This window comes from Pelodiscus sinensis, unplaced genomic scaffold (genome assembly GCF_049634645.1).
Source record: "Pelodiscus sinensis isolate JC-2024 unplaced genomic scaffold, ASM4963464v1 ctg34, whole genome shotgun sequence".
Classification (NCBI taxonomy): Eukaryota; Metazoa; Chordata; order Testudines; family Trionychidae; genus Pelodiscus; species Pelodiscus sinensis.
Genome location: NW_027465849.1, coordinates 1,427,451 through 1,453,405, shown reverse-complemented (window position 1 = coordinate 1,453,405; position 25,955 = coordinate 1,427,451). Strand labels below are relative to the sequence as shown.

At 45.6% G+C, this 25,955-nt stretch overlaps 1 protein-coding gene across 1 annotated transcript in view; it reads left to right on the top strand.

The window, feature by feature from the left end:
• The window catches only part of LOC142823856 (butyrophilin subfamily 2 member A2-like), a 64,641-nt gene that overhangs the window by 7,684 nt on the left and 31,002 nt on the right, over positions 1-25,955 (top strand). The window contains exons 5-13 of the mRNA XM_075915509.1: positions 6,757-6,858; positions 7,059-7,115; positions 13,906-13,932; positions 16,538-16,564; positions 16,785-16,811; positions 18,705-18,731; positions 19,470-19,505; positions 21,109-21,135; positions 21,747-21,773. Coding sequence (XP_075771624.1) covers positions 6,757-6,858; positions 7,059-7,115; positions 13,906-13,932; positions 16,538-16,564; positions 16,785-16,811; positions 18,705-18,731; positions 19,470-19,505; positions 21,109-21,135; positions 21,747-21,773 — 357 coding nt within the window. The remainder of the gene's footprint in view (positions 1-6,756; positions 6,859-7,058; positions 7,116-13,905; positions 13,933-16,537; positions 16,565-16,784; positions 16,812-18,704; positions 18,732-19,469; positions 19,506-21,108; positions 21,136-21,746; positions 21,774-25,955) is intronic.

Genomic DNA, 25,955 nt, shown 5'->3' with positions numbered 1-25,955 from the left:
GACCAACAAAACATGTAGATGGTATCATGAGCTTTCATGGGCACAGCTCACTTCTTCAGATCAAAAACACCAGTCACCTGAAGAAGTGGGTGGTGCCCATGAAAGCTCATGATATAATCTACATGTTTTGTTAGTCTATAAATTGCTACCAGACCATTTGTTGTTGTTTTTTATCAAGGTTTCCATGCAAGATTAGCTCTGTATGACACCTTAAATGGATTAAAAACTGGTAATAAATCTCCAAGTAATTGTAATGGGGAATCATCCTCTAAAAGGAAAGTTTCTAGAGGAGTCCCACAGGATTCTGTTCTGAGAAAACACTATTCAAGGGCTTTATCAACATGCTGGAAGGAAACATAAAATAATTGCTGGTCAAATTTGCAGATGACCCTAAAATTGGTGGAGAGGTAAATAATGATGACAGGTCAGTATTAGGGATGTTAAATATCGATTAATTGAATAATCGATTGAGATCATGAATTCTTATCAGTTACTCAACCATTCCATAGTCCCTGGGGCGGGGCTGGCAGATAGTGCCCTCTGGCCCCACGCCTGAGGAGCCTTCTGCCACTCAGCATTGCTTCCTCTGTATAGCATAGCACAGGAAGTCCTTGGTTAGCACAGAGAGAAAAATATTACAGCATATGAAACCCAAACACCTGTGCGGTATGGTTCACTGTCCCATGTAGTGGCACTTAGACCACATACAGTGAGAGATAAGAATGACTGAACTGTACAGTGCTAGCTGGCTTTATAACTCGAGCTGTGGAAGCTTCTACACTAAGCTGCAGAGGTCCCAGTTTAAAATCTGCTTCCAGGCAGTTACACATAGTCCATCTAATTCCCAATGGGAGTGGACGGTGATGGCTAATGGGAAGACAGCTATAACATTATGCCCCCTCTTCTTCATACAGATATGGTTATGATATGATTATGGTATAGTGACGTTGTATTCTATTTAAGATGACTCATGAGAGATACTACTGGAGAGGTTATGATTTACCGAACATGAAGATCATATTTATATGCCTCTTGTGCTCCAGCTGAAACTCCTTCGTTCTCAGCCCCAGCTACCACTGATTCACATCTGCCAATGGGGAACAAGATCATGCAGATCCTGGGCGGTGCTGGATGGGGAGCTGAGTCAAAGATACCCAGCTGCTGCCTCAGCTCCTCTTTCTCTCTTACTGCCACTGTTCCTGCCTCTGCGACCCTCAGATCCTCTTGGAACCCCTCTTGAGTCAGGAGCCTGCTTCTTAGACTCATCATCTTTCTCCAGCTGTGTAATCAGCTGCACCCTTTAATGAGCTTCCCAACATGAAACCCTCTCTTCCTGCGCAGAGAAAGGCTTACACACCATGGCTGTGTCTAGACTGCATCTCTTTTCCGTAAAAGGGATGCAAATTAGATACATTGCAATTGCAAATGAAGCAGGGATTTAAATCCCCCCGCTTCATTTGCATAAACATGGCTGCCGCTTTTTTCTGGCTCGGAGCTTTGCCGGAAATAAGCGCCAGTCTAGACGGGGATCTTTCAGAAAATATAGCCTTTTCCGAAAGATCCCCTATTCCCCTTAAAAGGAATAAGGGATCTTTCGGAAAAAGGCTATATTTTCTGCAAGATCCCCATCTAGACTAGCACTTTTTTCCGGCAAAGCTCCGAGCCGGAAAAAAGCGGCAGCCATGTTTATGCAAATGAAGCGGGGGGATTTAAATCCCCGCTTCATTTGAAATTGCAATGTGTCTAATTTGCATCCCTTTTATGGAAAAGGGATGCAGTCTAGACACAGCCCCTGTTCTTGCTGTTTGCGTTGACTACCCTGGTTTTAATGCTTCAAGTCCCTTCTTGAAAAATACTTCTTGTGTGTGTTTAGCATCTCATCCCAACCACCATCTCTGCCCTCTCTGTGGAACCATGTCTGGGAGGACCTTCAATGTGCCAGACTTGTTAAGGTCTCTCACTTCCTCCAGAAAAAGCCATATGGCTTCAGCACCGCCTAGACTGGCTTTCACTACCCCTGATTCCCACATCAGCTCCTTTCAGCAAGTCCCATTGAGACAGACTTGTGAGGGAGACAGGCACAATCTTAGGGCGTGATGCAGCTGGGGGAATTCTGTACCAAAAAATTAAAACCTGTGCACACAATACTTTAAAAGTCTGCATATTTATTGTCAAAATACTGCAACATAATCCAGCTATTTTCAATTATTTTTGTAGTTTATATAAAAGTACAGTACAATGAATGTAAAATGGAAGTGGAGAGAACTGAAGGAAATCACTAAACTCCTCTGTCTAATAGCAATGTGAAAGCATTGACTCTTTACTTCTCATTATTAGTCAAAAATATAAGCAGCCAAATGCTCAGTGTTACATCATAGACAAACAAAGAGGAAGTGAGGGTTGGGGACGCAAAGTCACTTTTTATACTGGCTACTATAACAGCTCCAAAAGTGGTCATTAGCAAATACTTCATGCAGCACATTGTGATAAGAAATGTTTCCAGTCAATTTAGACCATTTCTAATCATTAAAGCACCATAAGCATTTCCAAGATTACATTGTCCTTTACAAGGTTCCTTTTACATCACTCTGGCACTGTAAAGGGCTGTTATAATGTTTACACCTTTTATAAATTCCTGGAGGAATTCACTAAGAACAGTGGGACCAGTTTACTAATCAGGCAGGCTGCTACATTCTGATCTGCCTGAGAGAATAAAGCCTGCCCCATGCCTATCTTTTCAGTAACACCCCAAAGCCCTGCTCTTCCACACCAGGCAGACCACAATAGCAAGTGATAGGGCCAAAGTGTCTCTTTCTCTCTAATACGCATGACTACCCAGTCTCCTCCACGTGGTGATTTACATCTCTACCCGCTGCTCTGTGTGTCCAAACCAACCTGCAGGTGCACCCCAACTGCTTCTTCTAGTTCACTCTCAGCTTCCAAGTCACATCCCCAGTCATTTATTCCCTAGTAGGCCAAAGACTACTTGGCTTCCTGCCAAGAGGTGGGACATCCATGGTCCTTGGTTGCTCAGTAACAGTATAGCATGTGAAGGAAACCAAGATACACACAGGCTTCATAAGTTCCTACATCATGACACATGCATTTCAACATGGCCAGATATCAGGTCACACATCTATGAGTAGGGTTACTAGGTGTCTGGTATTGAACCAGACAGTCTGTTATTTGTTCAGTAAACAAATTGAGAAAATACTGGACATATAAATGTCTTTTCTAATTAAGCAAGCCCACTTGGGACACGCAACAATTAAAGGGACCGTGACTGCATTTTGGTGTGACTTTCTGAATCCCACTCCCCAACCAAGGTCTCCTTGGTGCTTTTTTTTCTCGACAAATTTTTGTCTGGTATTTTGTCTGGTATATATGAGCAAAGAATGTATGACTCAATTAAAGGATGGGAAGATGTGTTCTGGAAAGCAGATTTTGAAAAGGATTCGAATGTGAGCTCCCAGAGTGAAACCGGGCTAAGATGATTAACAACCTGTGTGCACAAATATCTAGCAGGAGAAAGAAGGCGACATTATTAGTGATGTTAAATTCTTGGGAATAAACTTTCGGAGAATATTCTCGAGAATGTTCTTGAGAACATTCTCTAATGCAAGAATTTTTGAGAATTTTCTCTTAAATACTTGTTAAATAGTTTTTAAAGAATTTTACTATTTATAATAATGTCTTTAAAAAAAACTTTAAGAATCATGAAAATTTCCAATTGTTAAAATGAAAATTCAGGAAAGTAAAAAAAGACAGAGGTTTAAATTACAAGAATCATGAAAGTTTCCAATTGTTAAAATGAAAATTCGGGAAAGTAAAAAAAGACAGAGGTTTAAATTACTAGAACTTTTATTACAAATCTTCTGTTTCAGGATACAAATATTTTTAACTTTCTGGATTGAATACAAATCTATTCAGAATCTGCACTTTCTAAATCTGACCCATATATTTCTCTCTCTTCTTCTTCCTCATACATATCCGTTTCTTTGACTACTACTTCTTTCTCTTCAGCATCATCAATTTCTTCTTCCTCATTTCTATAGTTCTGTTTCCTTTTTTCTCTTGGGGATTTCAACTGAGCATCATTTGGGTTTTTAAGAAGCTTTATATTATGGGCTATGAATGTCAGCTTGCCTGCCCTTTCTTGTGTTAACTTGTTTCTTTTTGCATTATGAATGATACTGTAAGTACTGAAACTTCTTTCAGTTGCTGTCATTGTTGGTGGCATATTCAATATGTTGATTGCTGCCTTCCCTAACTTTGATCCATAGCAAATACCTTTCTGCCATGTTACTGCATCTACTGAGCCAGCTGATTTTGTTACATATGCTTTTCCAAAAGAAACCTTCTTTAGCAAGATGCTCTGCAAAGACTTTTGCGGAGTGATCAGTGCCATAAGTTCTTGTGACTAATTTATCGATGAATTCTGTTCCTTGTATTTGTTCATTTCTAGTTAGGCACTCACCATTGAATTTTGGATCTAGAATATTTGCAGCATAGTGAATGTCTTTTAGAGACATATCTTTTCTTTTTTCAAAGCTTTTCATCGTATCCTGTTTTCTTGTTTGGTAAATGGACTTTTGGGAAGTAGCCTATCAAAATGATCGCTTAATTCCCAAAAACATTCAGGAACTTTGCTCATTTTTGGCTGGTCAGATTCAAGCAGCAGAATCAATTTAACAACAGAACTTATCAGTGCATACAGTTTTTGGACCCGTGCACAAAATACATCTTCATCTAGGATTGAATTCCTGGTACGTTTGCTCAGTTTAATCTGTAAATCTTTATGGACAGCAAGGCATTTTAAGACTTTTTTTATTTCAATAAGCTTTTCAAACAAAATAAAATGGAACCCCACCTAGTTTTAACTGGCAATTTAAGTGCAGTTAATTTTTCTCTTTTTGAAATGCAGTGAAATGAGCTTGTAAAACTTGTGATTTGTTAATTTCCTTCACTATAGTTTTACAGGTAGCTTCAGTTGCTTGGACAGATTTTAAGTTACTGATGTCACCAATCAACAAATTTAGTGTATGAGCAGCACAAGCGTACATAGCAATGTGATTGTATTTTTCATTAAGCATTGATAAGGATTTCACTATTGCTGCAGCATTATCAGTGACAATGGCACCAAATTTTTCAATGCCTATTTCTGTCATTATTTCTTCCATACAGAATGCCATATACTCAGCAGTATGGCATTCAACATCAGTTGCCACTGTCTTGTAAAACACGGGTTGGGGTAATGATATAATACAATTTAAAACAGATTAATTTCTTCAGTTGCTCCAAGCATCACACTGTAGTGCAAGAGAAGAGGCTTCAGCAATTTTTGTTTTTATAAGAGCCCCAACATGTTGATATTCAGCTTCTAAAAGTCTGTTAGAAAGTGTGTACCTGGATGGCATCTTGTAAGATTGTCTTAATTTTTGCATGAAAATAATCCAATCTTAGTTTTCAACCAGTGAAAGAGGCAATCCCGATGAGAATATAGCTCGTGCAAAATATTTAACCAAAACTTTGTTTTCAGTTTCACTCATAGAATCAAAGTAGTGACATATAGAGTGAGACATCTTGGCTGAATTAGATGTGGAAGGTGGTGATGTAAATTCACTAGCACTATCACAGTGTTCTATAGATGTTGATGCAGTTGATGGTTGAGGTGGTCTGCTTCAGGACTCTGAGAATTTTGTTGCCTTTTCCTTGATGTAAGCAGAAGTCTTCAAACAATTGGAAATATGCTTTCTCATCCTTGTTGCATTTCTGATGTATTCAGCCTTGCAGTACTTACATTCATATAACACTTGGCCTTTAACTGTTTTATGAAGGAAATAATCCCACACATCGCTTTTAGGCTTAGTTCTTCTTTTCATATTGATGAAAACACAATTACGCCTTTCACAAAAGAGAATAAATGTGTTATTGCCTCTTTATATACTTTTTGCGATGCTTCCAGAAAGTTTCATAACAGTCAGAATTCCTGACTCATGGATGTTCTAGAAAGTTCCATAACATTCTGGAACATTCTATAACGTTCTCAAACTATCTTGAATGATCAAGAAAGCCCTTTAATGTTCAGGGTTTTCTAAACGTTTAATACAATATATTATTTCAAGAGGAAATGAAAAATTAGAAAATAATCTTTTGGAGAATTTTCTCAGAATATTCTAGTTCTCAGAAAATATTCTCCAGAGAATATTCTCACCTCACCTCAGTAGACATTACCTCTGTCTACGATGTTAGCTAGACGACTGCTGGATTCTGTGTCCAGTCCTGTTGTTTACACTTTCAGTTAGCATGTTGACAAACTGTAAAGTGTTCAGAAAATATCTACAATAAGGATTAGAGGTCTGGAAACCTGCCTCCCAATCTGAAATGTGTAAACTCAAGTTATGCTGAACTTCTCTGGACTGGCCATGATGACTGAGCATTGGGAGCTATGTGGCAGTGACTATCCCAACAGTAAGCTGGTGTAGGCAGAGCTGGGCAGAATGGGCACGGAGCTGCTGGCTGTAGGCTTGTAGCAACAGGAGGGTTTTGGTCAGGGCAGAGTCTTGGTTCTTGGGCTACGCTGTCTTCTCTGGATCCAATGGCTCCCATTTGAGCCTGAAAGGGACGTTCCCTTCAGTCTTGGGAAATAATGGGGTACCCAAGCCAGTGCTCAGCTGTCAAACCAAGTGACAAAACCTGTTTTGAAGCTCCAGGTTGAGACCGTACTCTTCACATCCTGTGCTCTCTGTTTGACAGGTGATGCCTTCCCCCGTATGTCCTCCTGGCTGGTTGCATTCTGGGCATTGTTCGCTGCAGTTCTCATTGCTGCTGGAGCTTGTGCATGTTTTGGACTCACAGGTAATGGGGCATATTTAGAGCCCAGCCCTTTGAGGCCCTGGGAGCATCTTATTGTTTAGATATTTACCTTGGGTTGGTTTTAGGAGCTAAGTCAAACTAACAAATACATTGGGGTCCTCATCTGCCTCACCTGTACTAGAAAATTGCTCGATGCCCCCTTCTTTCCCTGTCTCACTGCAATGTCTGATTCTGTCTCATAGGGAAGCGAAAGGCGTCTAAGAAGAAACTTGCTGAAAAGGAGGCTCTGTTAACTCTTGGTAGGTCTCCTGCTCTGTCTCTTGAGATGTGTGAGCTCTGTGACTGTTTGGTTTATCTGTGGACCCAGGTCAATGAAACTCTGTGAATTTGGGACCTTCATTCTCCTGAGCTGCATTAATAGACACAGCTGCAGCTTTTTTTTTTTTTAATTCACATATTTAATGTATTCTACTGTGAATATTTCAATGTTTAAGAACAGGACAGCTTTGTGTTGTGATGGTGCTGGCCTTTTCGGATGGACACTATACACACACACAGGGAAACATCGATGACAGATGGAGAGGATGGAATGAGTAGTGTTTGGGCCACCCCTCATTACATAAGAACATAAAAATGGCCATAGTAGGCCAGTATCATGTCTGCCGACAGTGACCAATACCAGATGCCTCAGAGGGAGGGAACACAACAGGTAACCCTCACATGATCCCTCTCCTGTCACCTACCTCCAGAATTAGGCAAATCTGGTGTCCAATACTTCACACCTGGGCTGGGTACTTATCTTAGCAGCCTACAGACACAAGGTACATGGTTCACAGAGGAAAGAGCCTTTTATATAAATGTCAAACTGCTCAGAGTGTTGAGCAAGGCATGCAAGATCTTCCTCATTCACCAGCCAGACATGGACAACATGCCACAACATTGTACATCAATAAGTAGGAAGGGGCTTGTTTATTAGCACCAGGTGGACCTGTTTGCGACCTGACTGAACAGGAAATGTCACACTTTCTGCTCCAGAAAAGGTCTAGAGAAAGAGTCCCTTTTAGAAACTTTCCTCCTTCCCTGGAGGGAGGGACTATTCTATGTGCTTCCTCTCTCATTGGCTAAGTCCTGCAGAAGATCAAGGAAGACAGGGCTTGAGTCACTCTTATTGCACCAGCTTGGCCCTGCCAGCGTTTGTTGGGAACCCTCATGAACCTTGTAATGTTGCTGCCCTGGGTCCTGCCTATTGAACTGGACTTGCTGTTCCAGGAACACTTCTGTCTTCTGCATCCAGACCTAGTGTCTCTTCACCTCACAACATGGATGCTTGGTGGCTGAATCTGGAAGATCAATCCTATTCAGAGAAAGTGTGACAAGTCCTCCGAAAAAGCTAAAAGCAGAGATATCTGGCAAAGTGGACTAGATTCTCAGTGTGGACCACTCAGAAAGGGAATTCCCCTTCTGATGTCACCTTGAAAATTAATTTGGACTACCTCCTCCATCTGGTCTGTACACATGCTTCAATCAAGGTACACTTGGCAACAATCTTGGTCTTCTACTTGCCATTTCAAGATCACTCAGTGCTATCTCATGACATCACAGTCAGGGTTTAGAAAGGCCTTGAGATGCTCTTTCCACAAGCTTTGAGTCCTTCAGTAGAACCTTAACCTGGTCCTCTCCAGGCTGATGGGACAGCCCTTTGAAGCCAGGGTCTCCTGCTCCCTCTCACACCTATCATTGAAGATAGCCTTTCTGATAACAATAACATGCACCAGGAGGGTCTCAACTCCTTGCATTGTTGTCAGAGCCACCTTACACTGTCTTCTTGAAGGACAAGATGCAGTTCTGGCCTTACCTGGCCTTCCTCCCCAAGGTGATCTCTGCTTTTCACATGGGGCAGGACATCTGCCTCCCGGTCTTGTATCCACAAAACCACATAAGACCAATGAGGAAAGCTATCTCCCTGCCCCAGATGCCGGGATAGCACTCGCTGTTTACTTAGATCAGATAAAGCAATTTTGCAGGTCATTCTAACTTTTTATTGTGTATGCCAAAAGGATGAAGGATCTCTTAGTATCCACTCAGATGATCACTAGGGGTGTGTCTAAACTACATGCCTCCGTCGACGGAGGCATGTAGATTAGCCAGATCGGCAGAGGGAAATGAAGCCGCGATTAAAATAATCGTGGCTTCATTTAAATTTAAATGGCTGCCCCGCTCTGCCGATCAGCTGTTTGTCGGCAGATAGGGGCAGTCTGGACGCGCCGCGCCGACAAAGAAGCCTTTCTTGATCGGCACAGGTAAACCTGGTTTCACGAGGTATACCTGTGCCGATCAAGAAAGGCTTCTTTGTCGGCACGGTGCGTCCAGACTGCCCCGATCTGCCGACAAACAGCTGATCGGCAGAGCGGGGCAGCCATTTAAAGTTAAATGAAGCTGCGATTATTTTAATTGCGGCTTCATTTCCCTCTGCCGATCTGGCTAATCTACATGCCTCCGTTGACGGAGGCATGTAGTTTAGACGTACCCTAACTGCATGCATCCAAATGTGCTATGAGTCAGCAGGGACACAACCACCTCCATTGGTGAGAGAGCACTCCACCAAGACACAGGTTTCTTTGGCAGCCTTCCTGACCCACATTCCTCTCTAGGACATTTGCAAGTGTGGAATGGGATTCAGTGCATACATTCTTCTCCTACTATGGCATCATGAAACAGGCCAAGATGGACCCTGTATTCAGCAAAACTGTGTTGCTATCAGAATGTCTTTAAACTGTAGTTAGAAAGAGAGGAGGGGAGAGAGCAAACCATGGCCCAGAGCAGACAAACAACCGCATAGAAAGGAATCCAATGCATCAGGCAAGGGCAGACAAATAAGCAGTGGCAAATTTTTAAAGTGCTTGTACACAAATGCTACGAGTCTGACTAATAAGATGGGTGAACTAGAGTACCTCGTATTAAAGGAGCAGATTGACATAATAGGCATTACTGAAACCTGATGGAACAAGGAAAATCTGTGGAACACAATCATATCGGGATATAAAATATATAGAAAGGATAGAACAGGCCGGGTGGGTGGCAGAGTGGCACTGTATGTGAAAGATAATGTAGAATCAAATGAAATAAAAATATTAAGTGAATCAACATGTTCAATAGAATTGCTATGGATAGTAATTCCATGCTCCAATAATAAGAAATTAGCAGTAGGGATATATTACCGATCACCTGACCAGGACAGCGCTACTGACATTGAAATGCTGAGGGAGATTAGAGAGGCTACCAAAATAAAGAACTCTATAACAATAGGGGATTTTAACTACCCCCATATTGACTGGATACATGTCACCTCAGGAAAAGAAGCAGAGAGAAAATTTCTCAATGGCTTAAATGACTGCTTCTTGGAGCAGCTGGTGCAGGAACCCACAAGGGGAGAGGCAATTCTCAATTTACTCCTTAGTGGAGTGCAGGATCAGGTCCAGGAAATAACCGTTACAGGACCGCTTGGGAATAGTGACCATAATATAATAACATTCAACATTCCTGTGGTGGGAAAAACACCTCAGCAGTCCAGCACCCTGACATTTAATTTCAAAAAGGGGAATTACACAAAAATGAGGAGGTTAGTTAAACAGAAATTAAAAGGCACAGTGACTAGAGCCAAATCCCTGAAAGCTGCATGGAAACTTTTTAAAAACACCATAATAGAGACCCAACTTAAATGTATACCCCAAATTAAAAAACATAGCAAGAGGCCTAAAAAAGTGTCACCGTAGCTTAACCATCATGTAAAAGAATCAGAGAGGGACAAAAAGGAATCTTTACAGAAGTGGAAGTCCAATCCTAGTGAGATAAATAGAAAGGAACATAAACACTGTCAAATCAAGTGTAAAAATATAATAAGAAAAGCAAAAAAAGATTTTGAGGAACAGCTAGACAAAAACTCAAAAAGAAATAACAAAATGTTTTTTAAGTACATTAGAAACAGGAAGCCTGCTAAAAAACCCGTGGGTCCCCTAGATGATCGAGATATAAAAGGAGCAATCAAGGACGATAAAGCCATTGTGGAGAAACTAAATGATTTCTTTGCTTCAGTCTTCACGGCTGAGGATGTTGGGGAGATTCCTGAATCTGCACCGTCCTTTGCGGGTGATGAATCTGAGGAACTGTCCCGGATTGAAGTGTCATTAGAGGAGGTTTTGGAACAAATAGAAAAAATTAATGTTAACAAATCTCCGAGACCGAATGGTATTCATCCAAGGGTTCTAAAAGATCTCAAATGGGAAATTGCCATTATCTGTGGTTTGTAACCTATCCTTTAAATCGGCTTCTGTACCTAATGACTGGAAGGGATCCAACGTGACACCAATATTTAAAAAGGGCTCTAGAGGCGATCCCTGCAATTACAGACCGGTAAGTCTAACTTCAGTACCAGGCAAATTACTCGAAACAATAGTGAAGAATAAAATTGTGAAGCATGTAGAAGAACATAATTTGTTGGACAAAAGTCAACATGGATTCTGTAAAGGGAAATCCTGTCTTACTAATCTATTAGAGTTCTTTGAAGGGGTTAACAAACATGCAGACAAGGGGGATCCAGTAGATATAGTATACTTGGATTTTCAGAAAGCCTTTGACAAGATCCCTCACCAAAGGCTCTTGTGTAAATTACATTACCATGGGATAAGAGGGAAGGTCCTTTCTTGGACTGAGAACTGGTTAAAAGACGGGAAACAAAGGGTAGGAATAAATGGTAAATTTTCAGATTGGAGTGGGGTAACTAGTGGTGTCCCCGAAGGGTCAGTCCTGGGACCAATCCTTTTCAACTTATTCATAAATGATCTGGAGAAAGGGGTAAGCAGTGAGGTAGTAAAGTTTGCAGATGATACCAAACTGTTTAGGATAGTCAAGACAGAAGCAGACTGTGAGGGACTCCAAGAAGATCTCACCAAGCTGAGTGATTGGGAAACAAAATGGCAAATAAAATTTAATGTGGATAAGTGTAAAGTAATGCACATCAGGAAAAATAACCCCAACTATACATACAGTATGATGGGGGCTAATTTGGCTACGACAAATCAGGAAAGGGATCTTGGAGTTATCGTGGACAGTTCTCTGAAAACTTCCACGCAGTGTGCAGCGGCGGTCAAAAAGGCAAATAGGATGCTAGGAATTATTAGGAAAGGGATAGAAAATAAGACCCAGAATATCTTACTGCCCCTGTATAAAACTATGGTATGCCCACATCTTGAATACTGTGTACAGATGTGGTCTCCTCACCTCAAAAAAGATATTTTGGCCTTGAAAAGGGTTCAGATAAGGGCAACAAAAATTATTAGGGGTTTGGAACAGGTCCCTTACAAGGAGAGGTTAAAGTGACTGGGACTTTTCAGTTTAGAAAAGAGGAGACTGAGGTGGGATATGATAGAGGTCTATAAAATCATGAGTGGTGTGGAGAGGACCGATAAAGAAAAGTTATTTATTAGTTCCCTAAATAGAAGAACTAGAGGACACCAAATGAACTTAATGGGTAGCAGGTTTAAAACTAATAAAAGAAAGTTCTTCTTCACACAGCGTGTAGTCATCTTGTGGAACTCCTTGCCAGAGGAGGCTGTGAAGGCTAGGACTATAAGGGTATGTCTACACTACCACCCTAGTTCGAACTAGGGTGGTTAATGTAGGCATACGAACTTGTAAATGAAGCCCAGGATTTGAATTTCCCGGGCTTCATTTGCATGTTGCCGGGTGTCGCCATTTTTAAATGTCCGCTAGTGCGGACTCCGTGCCCGCTGCTACACGCGGCCCGAACTAGGTAGTTCAGATTAGGCTTCCTTTTCTGAACTACCTCTACTTCTCGTGGAATAATAAGGAAAGGTGCCTCCCTGCCACGGATGTCAGGATAGCTCTTGCTGTTTACTTGGATCAGAAAAAGCCATTTTGTAGGTTATTCCAAGTTTTTCTTGTGTATGCCAAAAGGATGAAGGATCTCTCAGTATCCACACAGAGGAACTCTAGCCTCTTGCATCCAAACGTGCTATGCGTTGGCAGGGACACAGCCATCTCCATTGGTGAGAGTGCACTCCACCAAGACCCAGGTTTCTTTGGCAGCCTTCCTGACCCACATTCCTCTCTAGGACATTTGCAAGGGTGGAGTGGGGTTTCAGTGCATACATTCATCTCCCACTACACCATCATGCAACAGGCCAAGAAGGACCCTGCATTCATCAAAATTGTGTTGCTATCAGTATGTCTTTAAACTTCTACCTGCTTCTGGAGATACTGCTCAGTCTATGCTGAATGCACATGAGCAAGCATTTGAAGAAGAAAAGACCTGTTTTCATAACTGATGCTTTTCAAGAAATATTGCTCATGTCCATTAAACATTCTAAACTTCTTCCCCACTGTCAGAGTTTCCACCAAGAAGGAACTGAGGGGAGATATAGAAGCCTGAAAACACTTTATACTGAATGGCAAATGTAGGGGGTGCTGGTCCTCTCTGGATACTGCTGAGGGAAAATCTTCCAGCACTGGTGCATATGGTGAGCACACACAACTACCCAGAGTGGCCATGAGCAACACCTCTTGGAGAACACAAGTTACATGGCAAACACAGCCAGGAAAAGCCCTAAGGATGCATCCTGCTCTTTCATCTCCTGTACTCTCTGTGGTGTTCTTTTGTAACCAGCATTCATTGAGCTGGGTGGGCAGGCTGGGGCTCCCCAGTAGTCTGTGCTATGCTGTAACTAGCCAGAGAAAGCGTTATGGAGTAACTAACCCCCTACGCCCCATGGTTCTACTAGCCCTGCTGCACAGCCCAAGGCCTGTTCTACACATAGCACTATGCCAGTTTAATTCATAAAGTGTTTTGAGGCCTAATTAGTTAAATTAGTGCAAGTGTGTGTGCAGAAAAGGGGTAGGGAGTGAGAAACTCCACATGTCTTGCTGTGTGTTGATGCATGTCACTGACTGCCAGCCCTGTTCCTGTCAAACCTGCTGGTTGCTCCACTGGGCTGGGAATGAGGCTCAGAGATATGTGTATCAAACCCACAGTATGTGTGTCTGTGTCTAACACTTTTCTCTTCTCTATTTCAGAGGGTAAGAATACGACCCTGGAATCAGGTACTTGGCAAAACCCTAGTAAATGTGTGTCTGTGGTTTCATGATATAAGAAAATAAAAAAATCGCCACGCACACTATATGCACCTTAGTGACCTTCACAATCATCACCCCCTGCCTTAGAAATAGTCAAGAACTTCAGACTTGGCAGCTCAGATTTAATTCTTAATCACAGAGATTGAAGTTAATGGCCTGGCCTAACGCAGGCAAGCTCTACACTGCCTAATGGTTCAGGTTACAGGGGTGTGAATAGCAGCACACCCAAGTGCTCCACTGTAACAGTCCCCCCTGAGGTTGCTGTGAAACTGCACTGAAAGGTTCCTTGCGCACATTTGCATAGTCATGTTTGAAGGGGACCAACTAGGTACTGTTCAATGGGCAGTTACAGTGCAGGAGGCTGCTGTCAGATGAAGATTAAACACCTGCAGGTAGGGTTGCCAGGTGTCTGGTATCGACCTAAAATATCCAGTATTTTCTGATTTTTTTCCCAGACAGGAGGCGTAAATATCGGACACCTGGCAACCCTACAACACACTCAGCAAGTGGGCCCAGCCTCTGGCCTCCCCCTCCCACAGGTCCTCCGACACCCACAGTCCCCTTCCTCCGGACACTCTCCTTACCTGGTTCCGCAGGGAAGTGGGGTTCTGGCATGATCAAGAAAACAAAATGGCCACCTGCAAAAAGCCTAAAGACCAAGGGGAAGCAATGCCTTCCCTGGCTCTTAGTGCTCAACTGCTCCTCTGTTCCTATCCCTATTCTGACCCTACAAACACTCTGAAAGGGGCCACGCTGTTTTACTATTTTTTTTAATAACTCTCGCAGTCCTTTTTTTCTGTCCCTCAACAGAATTTTTTCCCCAGTGTTTTTTTTTTTTTTTGGTGGAGGAGGGGGTCGGTATTTTTGGTTAAATCATCTGGCAATCCTATCTGCAGGCCCAAGTGTGTGTAGGGTTGCCAGACAGTTTCAACAAAAATACCGGGCACACGTGACATTACATCACAATCTATATCACATCTTAGTTAGAAAATACCGGACGTTTCCATTTTCTCATTTCTATTTTCTCAGTTTGTTTTGTGAACAGAAAGCTCAAATACTGGATTGTCAGGTTCAAAACTGGACACCTGGCACCCTAAGGGTACATCTAGACTACATGGCTAAGCAAACTTCTTAGTTCATGCAGCTCTGTGGATGCATTTCAGTTCTATGGTTGCCAACTGTCTGATCTCAGAAACCTGCCCTGCCCCTTCCCTGATGGCCTATACCTGCCCCACCCTTCTCCAAAGCTCTGCCCGGCTCAGTATATTCCCCTCCTTCAGTCACTCCTTGTCCCATCCTTCACTCACTTTCACAGGGTGGAGCAGGGTGAGAATGTGTGTGTGTATGGGGGGTGGCTCTGGACTGAGGCTGTGGCAGGGGGTTGGAGTGCAGAAGGGCATGTGAGCTCTGAGAGGGAGTTTGGATGTGGGGCTCAGAGCTGGGGCAGGAGGTTGAGGTGCAGGAGGGGGTCAAGGTTCAGGCTCTGGCCAGACAGCACTTACCTGGGGTGTTTTTTAGTCCTGGTCAGTGGCACAGAAGTGCTAAGGCAGATGATCCCTGCAAGCTCTGCCCCTGTGTTACTCCCAGAGCCAGTCAGCAAAGAACTGAACAGCCTAGTCCTTCCACTTTCCTGAGACCTCAGCCTCCTGCTTACTACACTCCCCCTCCCCTAGTGGCTGCTCACCCCCACTCTCATTTCCACGGGGCTGGGCCAAGAGGTTGGGGTGAGGGCTCTAAATGGGGGTTCTGGCTGCAGGAGGGAGCTCTGGGCTGTGGCAAGTAGTTGGAGTGCGGGAGAAGTGAGGGTTCTGCCTGGGGTGTGGGCTTTGGAGTGGGGCTGAGGATGAGGATCCTGGGGTGTAGGAGGGGCTCCAAGTTGGTGGGGGCTCAAGCTACCTGGGCAGCTCCTGGGCAGTAGAATTAAGGCTGCCTGGTGCCTGCTTGTCCTGGGGCAAACCCAGTGTCCTCATCCCCAGCCCACTGCTTCCCTGCTATCCCAGCTCTGGACTCCCCAGTCCTGTCCAGTCCTGTCTCCTCCCCTCCCCCTCTGCCCCCACAGCCTGCACTGACACCGCCTTGCACTCTACCTCGAGTCTCAAATCAACACAGACTCCAGTCCCTACTGTGCTGCTCCTTGGGGCATTTTGTGGGCTCTATTTAGTGGTTGATCAGGGACCCAACTGTAGTTTTGTGTGACCTCTCCTGTCAGTTCTGAGACCAGAGGCTCTTTGGATGTGTCTGCCCTGCAGCTGGGAGGGATAGTCTCAGCCTCAAGGTGCTAGACACAGGTGAGCCCTGCTGGAGCCAGTGCCCTAAGGATAGCAGTGTGGGAGAAGCCAGGACAGTGGTACATACCCAGAGAGTCCAAGCAGGTTGCTACTTGGGAAACTGGCACAAGCTGTACATGCTACTCCTACTAGCCTGTGACTTTCAGTGCATTAGCTCAAGCAAAATCAGCACATACCTGTCTGCCCAGACCAGAAAGCTCCCTCCCAGCTGTAGCATAGACCTATCTAGAGCTTGGAACAACCCTCACTGACCCCCTGTTGATCTCCTTTTCTTCTCTCCCCAGAGTGCAAGGAGCGGCGTGAAAGACTCCGTAAGTTCATCCACCTCCCCATTAGAGCCCCTGGGTAGAGCAGGGAAATAATGTGAGCAGTGAAAGAAGCGTAAACAGTGCAGGGCAGAGCAGAGTGAACACTTTCTGGCTGAAATCAACCACATTGGAGTCACCCTAACCAGCGCAGAGTTGGTCTGGGTTACAGAGCATCACACAGTTCCTATCTCCAATTCTTAACTCTTTCTCCTCCCCATTTCAGATGCTGTGAGGAAGGACTTTGACGCAGGTTTGAAGGCTAAACCCCTTGTTGATGTTTCTCAGCTTTCACCCCAAGTAAATTTATGAACTTTTGTCACCTTCATGACGTCCCACCTCCCAAGCGATGGAAAGAAAAAAAAACCTGAAGAGTTTGAAGCTCCAGTTTCAATATTTTTCTCAGCAACTTAGAGGGAATTTAATGCCCGTGGGTTGACAGGATTCAGGCTAACTCTACACTGGGAAAAGGTTCAGATTACGGGCTAGTGAGTAGCAAAGCGCTGCTCTGTGACAACTCTTTGTGGATGCTGTGGGTGGGAATTCAAAGGTTCCTAGTTTGCATTCACAAGCTCTGACTCTGTCAGGGCAGCCAGCTAAATTTTCACAGGGAGGTACAAAACAGCATTTTGGGGCATATTGCAGATCACACCCCTGTAGTCCCAGCTATGACATTGCTTAGCCAAGCCCTGAGCAAGGGGCTGAGCAAACTTCCTCCCTGCAATTCTATGGATATATCCCAGTGCTGACCTATAAAATATCTGTTGTGCCAGTGCTGGGATTCCTGTCTTGCACACGGCTCTGTGGTGCCCCTCAAACCCCAAAAGCCCACGCTCCAAACCCTGGGTTACTCATGGTGCTGCTCTCGCCCTCGTTCCTGACTAACTACAAGGATGTTGCCCCCGCCCTTTACTTCCCAACCCTGCTCTCTTCTCACCATGATGTCCTGGGACAAGACCTGAGCCCTCGTATCTTGGTGTGAGCTGTAAATCCAGAGCCGCCCATCTCCACAGAGCCCTTCTACAGCTAAACTCCTGCCAACCACTGACCCTGGAGTTCCACACTTGTGCAGATCAGCACCACTCAGGGATCACATGGCACAGATACGGGAGATTTGAGGCCCGGTGCCAGGCTGAAGCAGGGAAGGCCTCTCTCTACAGGATCCTTGTTTTCTGGTGATGTTTCCTCTCATTCCCTGCTCTGTTGTCATGTAGCCTCTGTCCCAGCTGCTGGAGCCATTCCCCTGCTAAACACCTGCCAGCCAGTAACTCTGGAGCAGTGGTCACAAACCAGTTGATCGGAATCTATCGGTAGATGCTGGAGTCTCTGACAGGTGATCTTCCTTGGTTTGGCCAAGAGGCTATCACCTGCCAGCACTTCAACTTACCCTGCCCCCACTGCTGCTCATCTCCTACCCTTTGCCTTGGAGCTGACTCCTCACCATGTCTGGGAGCCTTCTGCTTTCTAGGAAGGGTGGGGGAGGTAGAGGAGAGGCGCTGATGTCAAGGTTCCCCCTCTCCCACCTTGTATCCCATCTCCACAGAGATGGGTCACAACAGGACTTGGGATGGAGTTTGTTGGTTGCTTTTGGGAGTGGTGCAGGGCCAGGGCAGGGTGAATCTGTCTTATCCCCACTGCACCACCACCCAGTAGCCACCCAATTAGAACCTACATCCTGAAATCCTACCCCAGTCATGATGAGCCCCTCCTGAACCCCAAGCCTGTGACCTAACCCCAAGCACCCCTGCATCCAATACCTTCTGGCACCCCAACTTCCTGTCCCAAGATCAGCTCAGAGTCCCTCTCATAGTCCAAATCCCATAATCCAAGACAAGAGCCTGAACCCCAACCCGCTGCCCCTGCCTGGTGAAAGTGAGGGAGGATGAGGGAGGGAGAATGAAGTTAGCAGGGGCGAGGCCTCAGAGAAGAGGCACAAAGGAGGCAGGGCAGCAGTGTTTGGGTTTGAGGTAGATCTTGGATTGCACTTAAATTCAAAAAGTGATTTGATGCTTACAAAGGTTCCCTGCTTAACCTGGGAAGCTCACTCCTGATTGCAGGAGAGATGTAGCTCAATTTGGAACATTCCCATGGCGCTGTGTATACAACCAGCCAGAATGAACCAACATTTGTCTCCTTATGTTTGCAGAATGCCAGAAGCTGCGTCATGAGATGGGTAAGTCCACTCACGTCCTTCGTGGAGCCCTGGGGAAGAGACACATGTAGAGCTGAGCAGATCTAGAAACACCAAGAATACAGAGAAGAGTTCAGTGGTCCCGGTGGACCAAAACCTGACTCACAGCACATGTCCGAGTCCCATGGCAACACTGTGAGATCTGTCCTGCAGACACAGGGTTACCTGCTCTCATGTCAGGATGGACAGACAGGTGTTACCTGTCCAGTGACAATCCAAAGCCAATTACATGTTCTTATGGAATAGGAAAAGAGGGCAGTTGCATCTGACACATGACAGCTGCCATGTTTTCTGCACCCTATCTCAGAATATGGAGACGAGCAAGAGACCAGATTCAGGTTTCCATTTCCATGTAATGTAGCTCAGAAGAGATCCAAGCACTGAGCTCTGATCCTCTGCATGTCCATATCCCAGTTAGAGCTGGAAGGCCTAGTCTGAGGTTTCAAAGAGCTGTGAGCAACATAGAATTGGGCTGAGAAAATCAGAGCTGTATCCGGATCCAGACCCATCTCTGACACCAAGATTAGATGATTTGTAAATCCCAATGCCCCTGTGTGGTTTCATATCACTAACTGCTAGCCCTGCCCCAATCAAAGTTCTAGCTCCTGGTGTTTGGACTGGGAGTGTGCCTATGGGTAGCTGTAACTAACCCCAGTTGTTATGAGGCACACGGCTTCACACAGCAAGTCTCTGTCATTATCTCTTTTCTCTTCATTTCAGAGACTGTGGAAAATGAGAACATATCCCTGAAATCAGGTACTGGGCCAATCCGCTCGTTAACATGTGTCTGGACTGTCACCGTGTGATTATATGGAAATATCCCCACATGCACAGTATCAACCTGAGTCACCTTCATGGGCATCTCTCTGTGCCCTGGAAAGAAATGAGCACGAAAAATGTAGCAGTTCAGATTTCATCAGCATCCTTAACTTTTGCTAGTTAATTTATGTGTGTGGGATGGAGGTCCTCAGCCAAATCTGCTTTGCCTAATGGCTCCAACTTCGGTTGTGTGAACAGCAATTTGCACCAAAGTGCTGCACCACATTAACCCCATGCGGATGCTGTGGGTAGGAATTCAAAGCTTCCTAATTCGTGCTACCATTGTTCTATTGGAACAAGGCCATGTTAGTGAAAACTAAGTTCTGTTTCCTGTACACCAGTCCCATGCACACAGCACAGTCAGAGAATTGGTTTGTAGTGTCCTGCAGACCAGTCCCCTGTAGGCTAAACTATGGGATTGTGTATATAAGCCCTGAGTCGGGGGCTGACCAAACTTCCTCCATGCAGTCCTGTGGATATTTCTCAGTTCTGACCTGTGAAATATCTTCAGTCCCAACCGTGAGCCCCTGTGTACTCCCACTACTGGTTGTGTCCCACCCTGCCCAGCCACAATCCCCCACTGTCCCTGCCTTAGGCTACTCAGGGAAATTTCAGTGTCCTCATCCCAGCCCACTGCCTCTCTGCTAACCCAGTGCTGAACTCCCCATTCCTGTTCAGTCCCGCAGCTCCCACCCACCACCCCCCTTCACTCTAGTGTGGGGCCTCAAATTAACATACACTCCAAACCTTACTGCCCTCTGGGCGTGTTCAGCGAGGTTTGCTCTTACAGCAGCCAAATCCTATTTTTTCTATAGGAGCTGGGACAGGTCCAGACCCACGACTTTAGGGATGGGCACTAAATCTAGGACCACACAGCCCCTGGAGCCCTTGTCCAGCTGTACACCTGCCAGCCAGTTACACATTTGTGCAGATCAGCAGCACACAGGGATTGCACAGCACTGAAATAGGAGGTCTGAGGAATGCCAGGCTGCAGCCACATCGCCCTCACTCTGAGGGATACATGTCCAGCTGTGATGCTTCTTGTCCTCATTCCCAGCAGGGCCATCACCTCAGGGTGCTTCCCTTGGGACAATTTGTGGGCTGAGTTTCGGGGCTGATCTGTACCTTGGCTGTTGATCATTAACAACAATGTTGTCTCATATGAACTGTCTGTTCTGAGACCCCTGTCTCTTTGGGTGTCTCTGTCCTGCAGCTGTGAGTTACCTTTTCCCCCCCAAGGAGCCAAACACAGGCTAGCACTGCTGGAGCCAGTGCACTAAGGTATCAGTGGACTGTGTGCAAGAGCATAGTGGTGTGTGCCCAGAGGGTCCAAGTGGGTTGGTACTAGAGCAGCTGGCCCAGACTGCTGTCCATGCTAGTCCCACTGTCCTGTGACTTTCAGCGCCTTAGGTCAGGAAGACCTATCACATGCCTGCCTGCCCAGATTGGGAAGCCCCCTCCCAGCTGTAACATACATGGATCCTGAGATGGGAACAACTTGCCCTGAATCCATTTTGATCGCCTGTTCTTCTCTCCCCAGAGTGCCAGGAGCTGGGTAAAAATCTGGGTAAGTCCACCCACCTCCCCATTAGAGCCCCTGGGCAGAGGCTCCCTGTCACACATGGTGCTGAGCCGAGACAGAAGCACAAAGAGCGCAGGGCTGAGTGAAGAGTTCTGGCTGGAATGAAAGTCACATTGGAGTCACTCTAGTCCCAGTGCACCGTGGTGAGCTCTGTGCAGCAGACACAGGGTTCCCTGCCCTTGTGTCTGATCAGACAGACACGTGTCACCAGGCCTGTTACAATCCAAAGCTTGGGACATGTTCTGATGGATCAGGAGAAGGGAGCATCTGCTTTTGATAGATGACTGTTGGAATGTGGCTCTTTTGGGCCTTTTCCAGAAACTTGAGATGAGGTAGAGACCAGATTCAGCTTTGAGGCCAGAGCCAGATCACAGTTCAGAACTGTAATCCTCTTTAGTTCCATTCCTATGTCAGTTGTTGTGTAAATCCCAGAGTTCCTGCGCATTGGTGCCTATCATTAACCACCGGCCCTGCTCCTGGCAGAACTGCTGGGACTGGGAGTGTGGGGCATCTTTAACTTACCCCAGTTATTATGGGTTACAGAGCATCGCCCAGTTCCTGCCTCTATCTCTAACTCTTTCTCCTTTCCATTTCAGACACTCAGAAGAAGGCCTTTGAAGCAGGTACTTGGCTAACTTCCTTGTCAGAAAACCTGGTTGGATGGGTGTTCACTTTTAGCAACCTTTGCATGTCCACAGCACTTTTATGGCCAAACCTTCCCAGTGCAGACTTAGACTTTGCTTTCATGCTGTGAGTAGATAGAAAAATCCCCAAATACACTGCATGGACTTGTGTCACCTTCTTGATCTTCCCCACCCCTCTGCTGTGGCGAGAAAATAAAATGCAGAGTTTGAAGCTCAAATTTCAATATTCTCCTTTACAACTGAGAGTGAATTTAAAGCCTGTGGGTTGACAAAATTCAGGCTAAGTCTACACTGGGAAAAGAATCAGGTTACGGGGTTGTGAATTCAATGCACATCATAGCACTGAACGGTGTTAACTCTATGTGGATGCTGCAGGTGGGAATTCAAATGTTCCTAGTTTGCATTCACAAGCTCCTACTTGCAGAGAACGATGTCAGGGCAGCCTGCTGCATCTTTACAGCGGAGGTACAAAGCAGAATTTTGGGGCATATTGCAAATCACATCCCTGTAGTCCCAGCTATGACATTGCTTAGGCAAGCCCTGAGCCAGGGGCTAGGCAATCTTCCTACTTGCAATTCTCTGCATGCAACTCAGTGCTGACATGTATATATCTGCTGTCCTAGTGCTGGGCTTCCTGCATTGCACTTACTTCTGCTGGTGCCCCTCAATCCCCAGAAGCCCACGCTCCACACTCTAGGTCACCCATTGCACTGCTCTTGCCTATTGTGCTCTATTCTCTACATGCCTGGTTCCCCCATCCTGGACTTCAGAACCCTGCCCCCTCCTGCCACTCTGCCCTGGGACAAGACCTGACCCCTTGTATCTTTGTGTGAGCTGTAAATCCAGAGCTGCCCAGCTCCACAGAGCCCTTCTACAGCTAAACTTCTGCCAAACAGTGACCCTGGAGTTCCATACTTGTGCAGTTCAGCACCACACAGGCATTGCAAGGCACAGACACAGACGATTTGCGGCCAGGTGACAGGCTGCAGCAGGCAGGCCACTCTCTACAGGACACATTTCTTGTAATGATGCTCCTTCTCCTCATTCCCTGCGCTGTTGTCATGGGGAGGAGCCATGTCTGGGGCAATTGGCAAGCTCTGTTTCTCTGCTTCTCCATAACCTTGTCTGTTGTTCATTATCAACAGTCTTTTTTGGCATGTCCTGCCCATTCTGCAACCCTTCACTCATCAGGAGTGTTGATGCTACAGCTGGGAGTTCTCCAGCTCTGGGAGCCAGGCCTCTTAGCTCAAGTAGAGCTAGTGGGCTAATAACATCGCTGTGGCTGGGATACCGCAGGAAGTGGCTCAGGGCAGTTGCCCAAGTAGCTGTTAGGGGATATGAATGGGATTGTACTTGAGCAGCAGCCCAAGCCATTAAACATGCCACCCCCTGGCTATCCTGCTACTCCTAGCGCACTACACGAGTAAAGCTCCTACTTGTCTGCCTGCTTAACCTGGGAAGCTCACTCCTGATTGCAGGAGAGATGTAGCTCAATTTGGAACATTCCCATGGCGCTGTGTATACAACCAACGAGACTGAACCAATGTTTGTCCCCTTTTGTTTGCAGAATGCCAGAAGCTGTGTCATGAGATGGGTAAGTCCACTCACCTCCTACGTGAAGCCCTGGGGAAGAGACACATGTAGAGCTGAGCAGATCTAGAAGCCCCAAGAATACAGAGCAGAGTTCAGTGGCCCCGGTGGGTCAAAACCTGACTCACACCACATGTCCGAGTCCCATGGCAACACTGTGAGATCTGTCCTGCAGACACAGGGTTACCTGCTCTCATGTCAGGATGGACAGACAGATGTTACCTGTCCAGTGACAATCCAAAGCCAATTACATGTTCTTATGGAATAGGAAAAGAGGGCAGTTGCTTCCTACACATGACAGCTGCCATGTTTTCTGCAACGTATCTCAGAATGTGGAGACGAGCAAGAGACCAGATTCAGGCTTCCATTTGCATGTAATGTAGCTGAGAAGAGATCCAAGCACTGAGCTCTGATCCTCTGCATGTCCATCTCCTAGTTAGAGCTGGAAGGCCTAGACTGAGGTTTCAAAGAGCTGTTAGCAACATAGAATTGGGCTGAGAAAATCACAGCTGTATCCGGATCCAGACCCACCTCTGACACCAAGAGTAGATGATTTGTATATTCCAATGCTCCTGTGTGGTTTCATATCACTAACTGCTAGCCCTGCCCCAATCAAAGTTCTAGCTTCTGGGATGTGTTTAGACTACAGGGTTTTGTCAACAAAAGTGGACTTTTGTCGACAAAACTATAGCTGCGTCTACACTACCTCTGAGTTCTGTCGACATAACGTCGACAGAACTCAGCAGTTTCATTGACACTGGTAAACCTCATTTTATGAGGCATAACGCCTTCTGTTGACAGAGTTTCTGTCGACAGAAGGTGTTATTGCATGTAAACTGTCCTTTGCGTCTACACTACCATGTCGACAAAGCAGCTTGCTTTGTCGACAAAACTCAATGTAGTCTAGATGCTCTTTGTCGACAGAAGTTTTGTCGACAGTATGGGTGGGTCTAGACTATAGGGTTTTGTCGACAAAAGTCCACTTTTGTCGACAAAACTATACCTGCGTCCACACTGCCTTTGAGTTATGTCGACATAACATCGACAAAACTCAGCAGTTTTGTCGACGTATGCAAACCTCATTCTACGAGGAATAACGCCTTTTGTTGACAGAGTTCTGTCGAAAGAAGGCATTATTGCATCTACATTGTCCTTTGCGTCCACACTGTTATGTCGACAAAGAGGCTTGCTTTGTCGACAGAACTGGATGTAGTCTAGACGCTCTTTGTCAACCAAAGTTTTGTCAACAGTATCTGTCGATAAAACTTCTGTTGACAAAATCCTGTAGTCTAGACGTACCCTATCTGTCGACAAAACTTCTGTCGACAAAATCCTGTAGTCTAGACACAGCCCTAGTGTTTGGACTGGGAGTGTGCCTATTGGTAGCTGTAACTAACCCCAGTTGTTATGAGGCACACGGCTTCACACAGCAAGTCTCTGTCATTATCTCTTTTCTCTTCATTTCAGAGACTGTGAAAAATGAGAACATATCCCTGAAATCAGGTACTGGGCCAACCCGCTCGTTAACATGTGTCTGGACTGTCGCCGTATGATTATATGGAACTATCCCTACATGCACAGTATCAACCTGAGTCACCTTCATGGGCATCTCTCTGTGCCCTGGAAAGAAATGAACACGAAAAATGTAGCAGTTCAGATTTCATCAGCATCCTTAACATTTGCTAGTTAATTAATGTGTGTGGGATAGAGGGCCTCAGCCAAATCTGCTTTGCCTAATGGCTCCAACTTCGGTTGTGTGAACAGCAATTTGCACCAAAGTGCTGCACCACATTAACCCCATGCGGATGCTGTCGGTAGGAATTTAAAACTCCCTAGTTCATGCTACCATTGTTCTATTGGAACAAGGCCATGTTAGTGAAAACTAAGTTCTGTTTCCTGTACACCAGCCCCATGCACACAGCACAGTCAGAGAAGTGGTTTGAAGTATCGTGCAGACCAGTCCCCTGTAGGCTAAACTATGGGATTGTGTATATAAGCCCTGAGTCGGGGGCTGACCAAACTTCCTCCATGCAGTCCTGTGGATATTTCTCAGTTCTGACCTGTGAAATATCTTCAGTCCCAACCGTGAGCCCCTGTGTACTCCCACTACTGGTTGTGTCCCTCCTTGCCCAGCCACAATCCCCCACTATCCCAGCCTTAGGCTACTCAGGGAAATCCCAGTGTCCTCATCCCAGCCCACTGCCTCTCTGCTATCCCTGTGCTGAACTCCCCATTCCTGTTCAGTCCCGCAGCTCCCACCCACCACCCCCCTTCACTCTAGTGTGGGGCCTCAAATTAACATACACTCCAAACCTTACTGCCCTCTGGGCGTGTTCAGCGAGGTTTGCTCTTACAGCAGCCAAATCCTAATTTTTCTATAGGAGCTGGGACAGGTCCAGACCCACGACTTTAGGGATGGGCACTAAATCTAGGACCACACAGCCCCTGGAGCCCTTGTCCAGCTGTACACCTGCCAGCCAGTTACACATTTGTGCAGATCAGCAGCACACAGGGATTGCACAGCACTGAAATAGGAGGTCTGAGGAGTGCCAGGCTGCAGCCACATCGCCC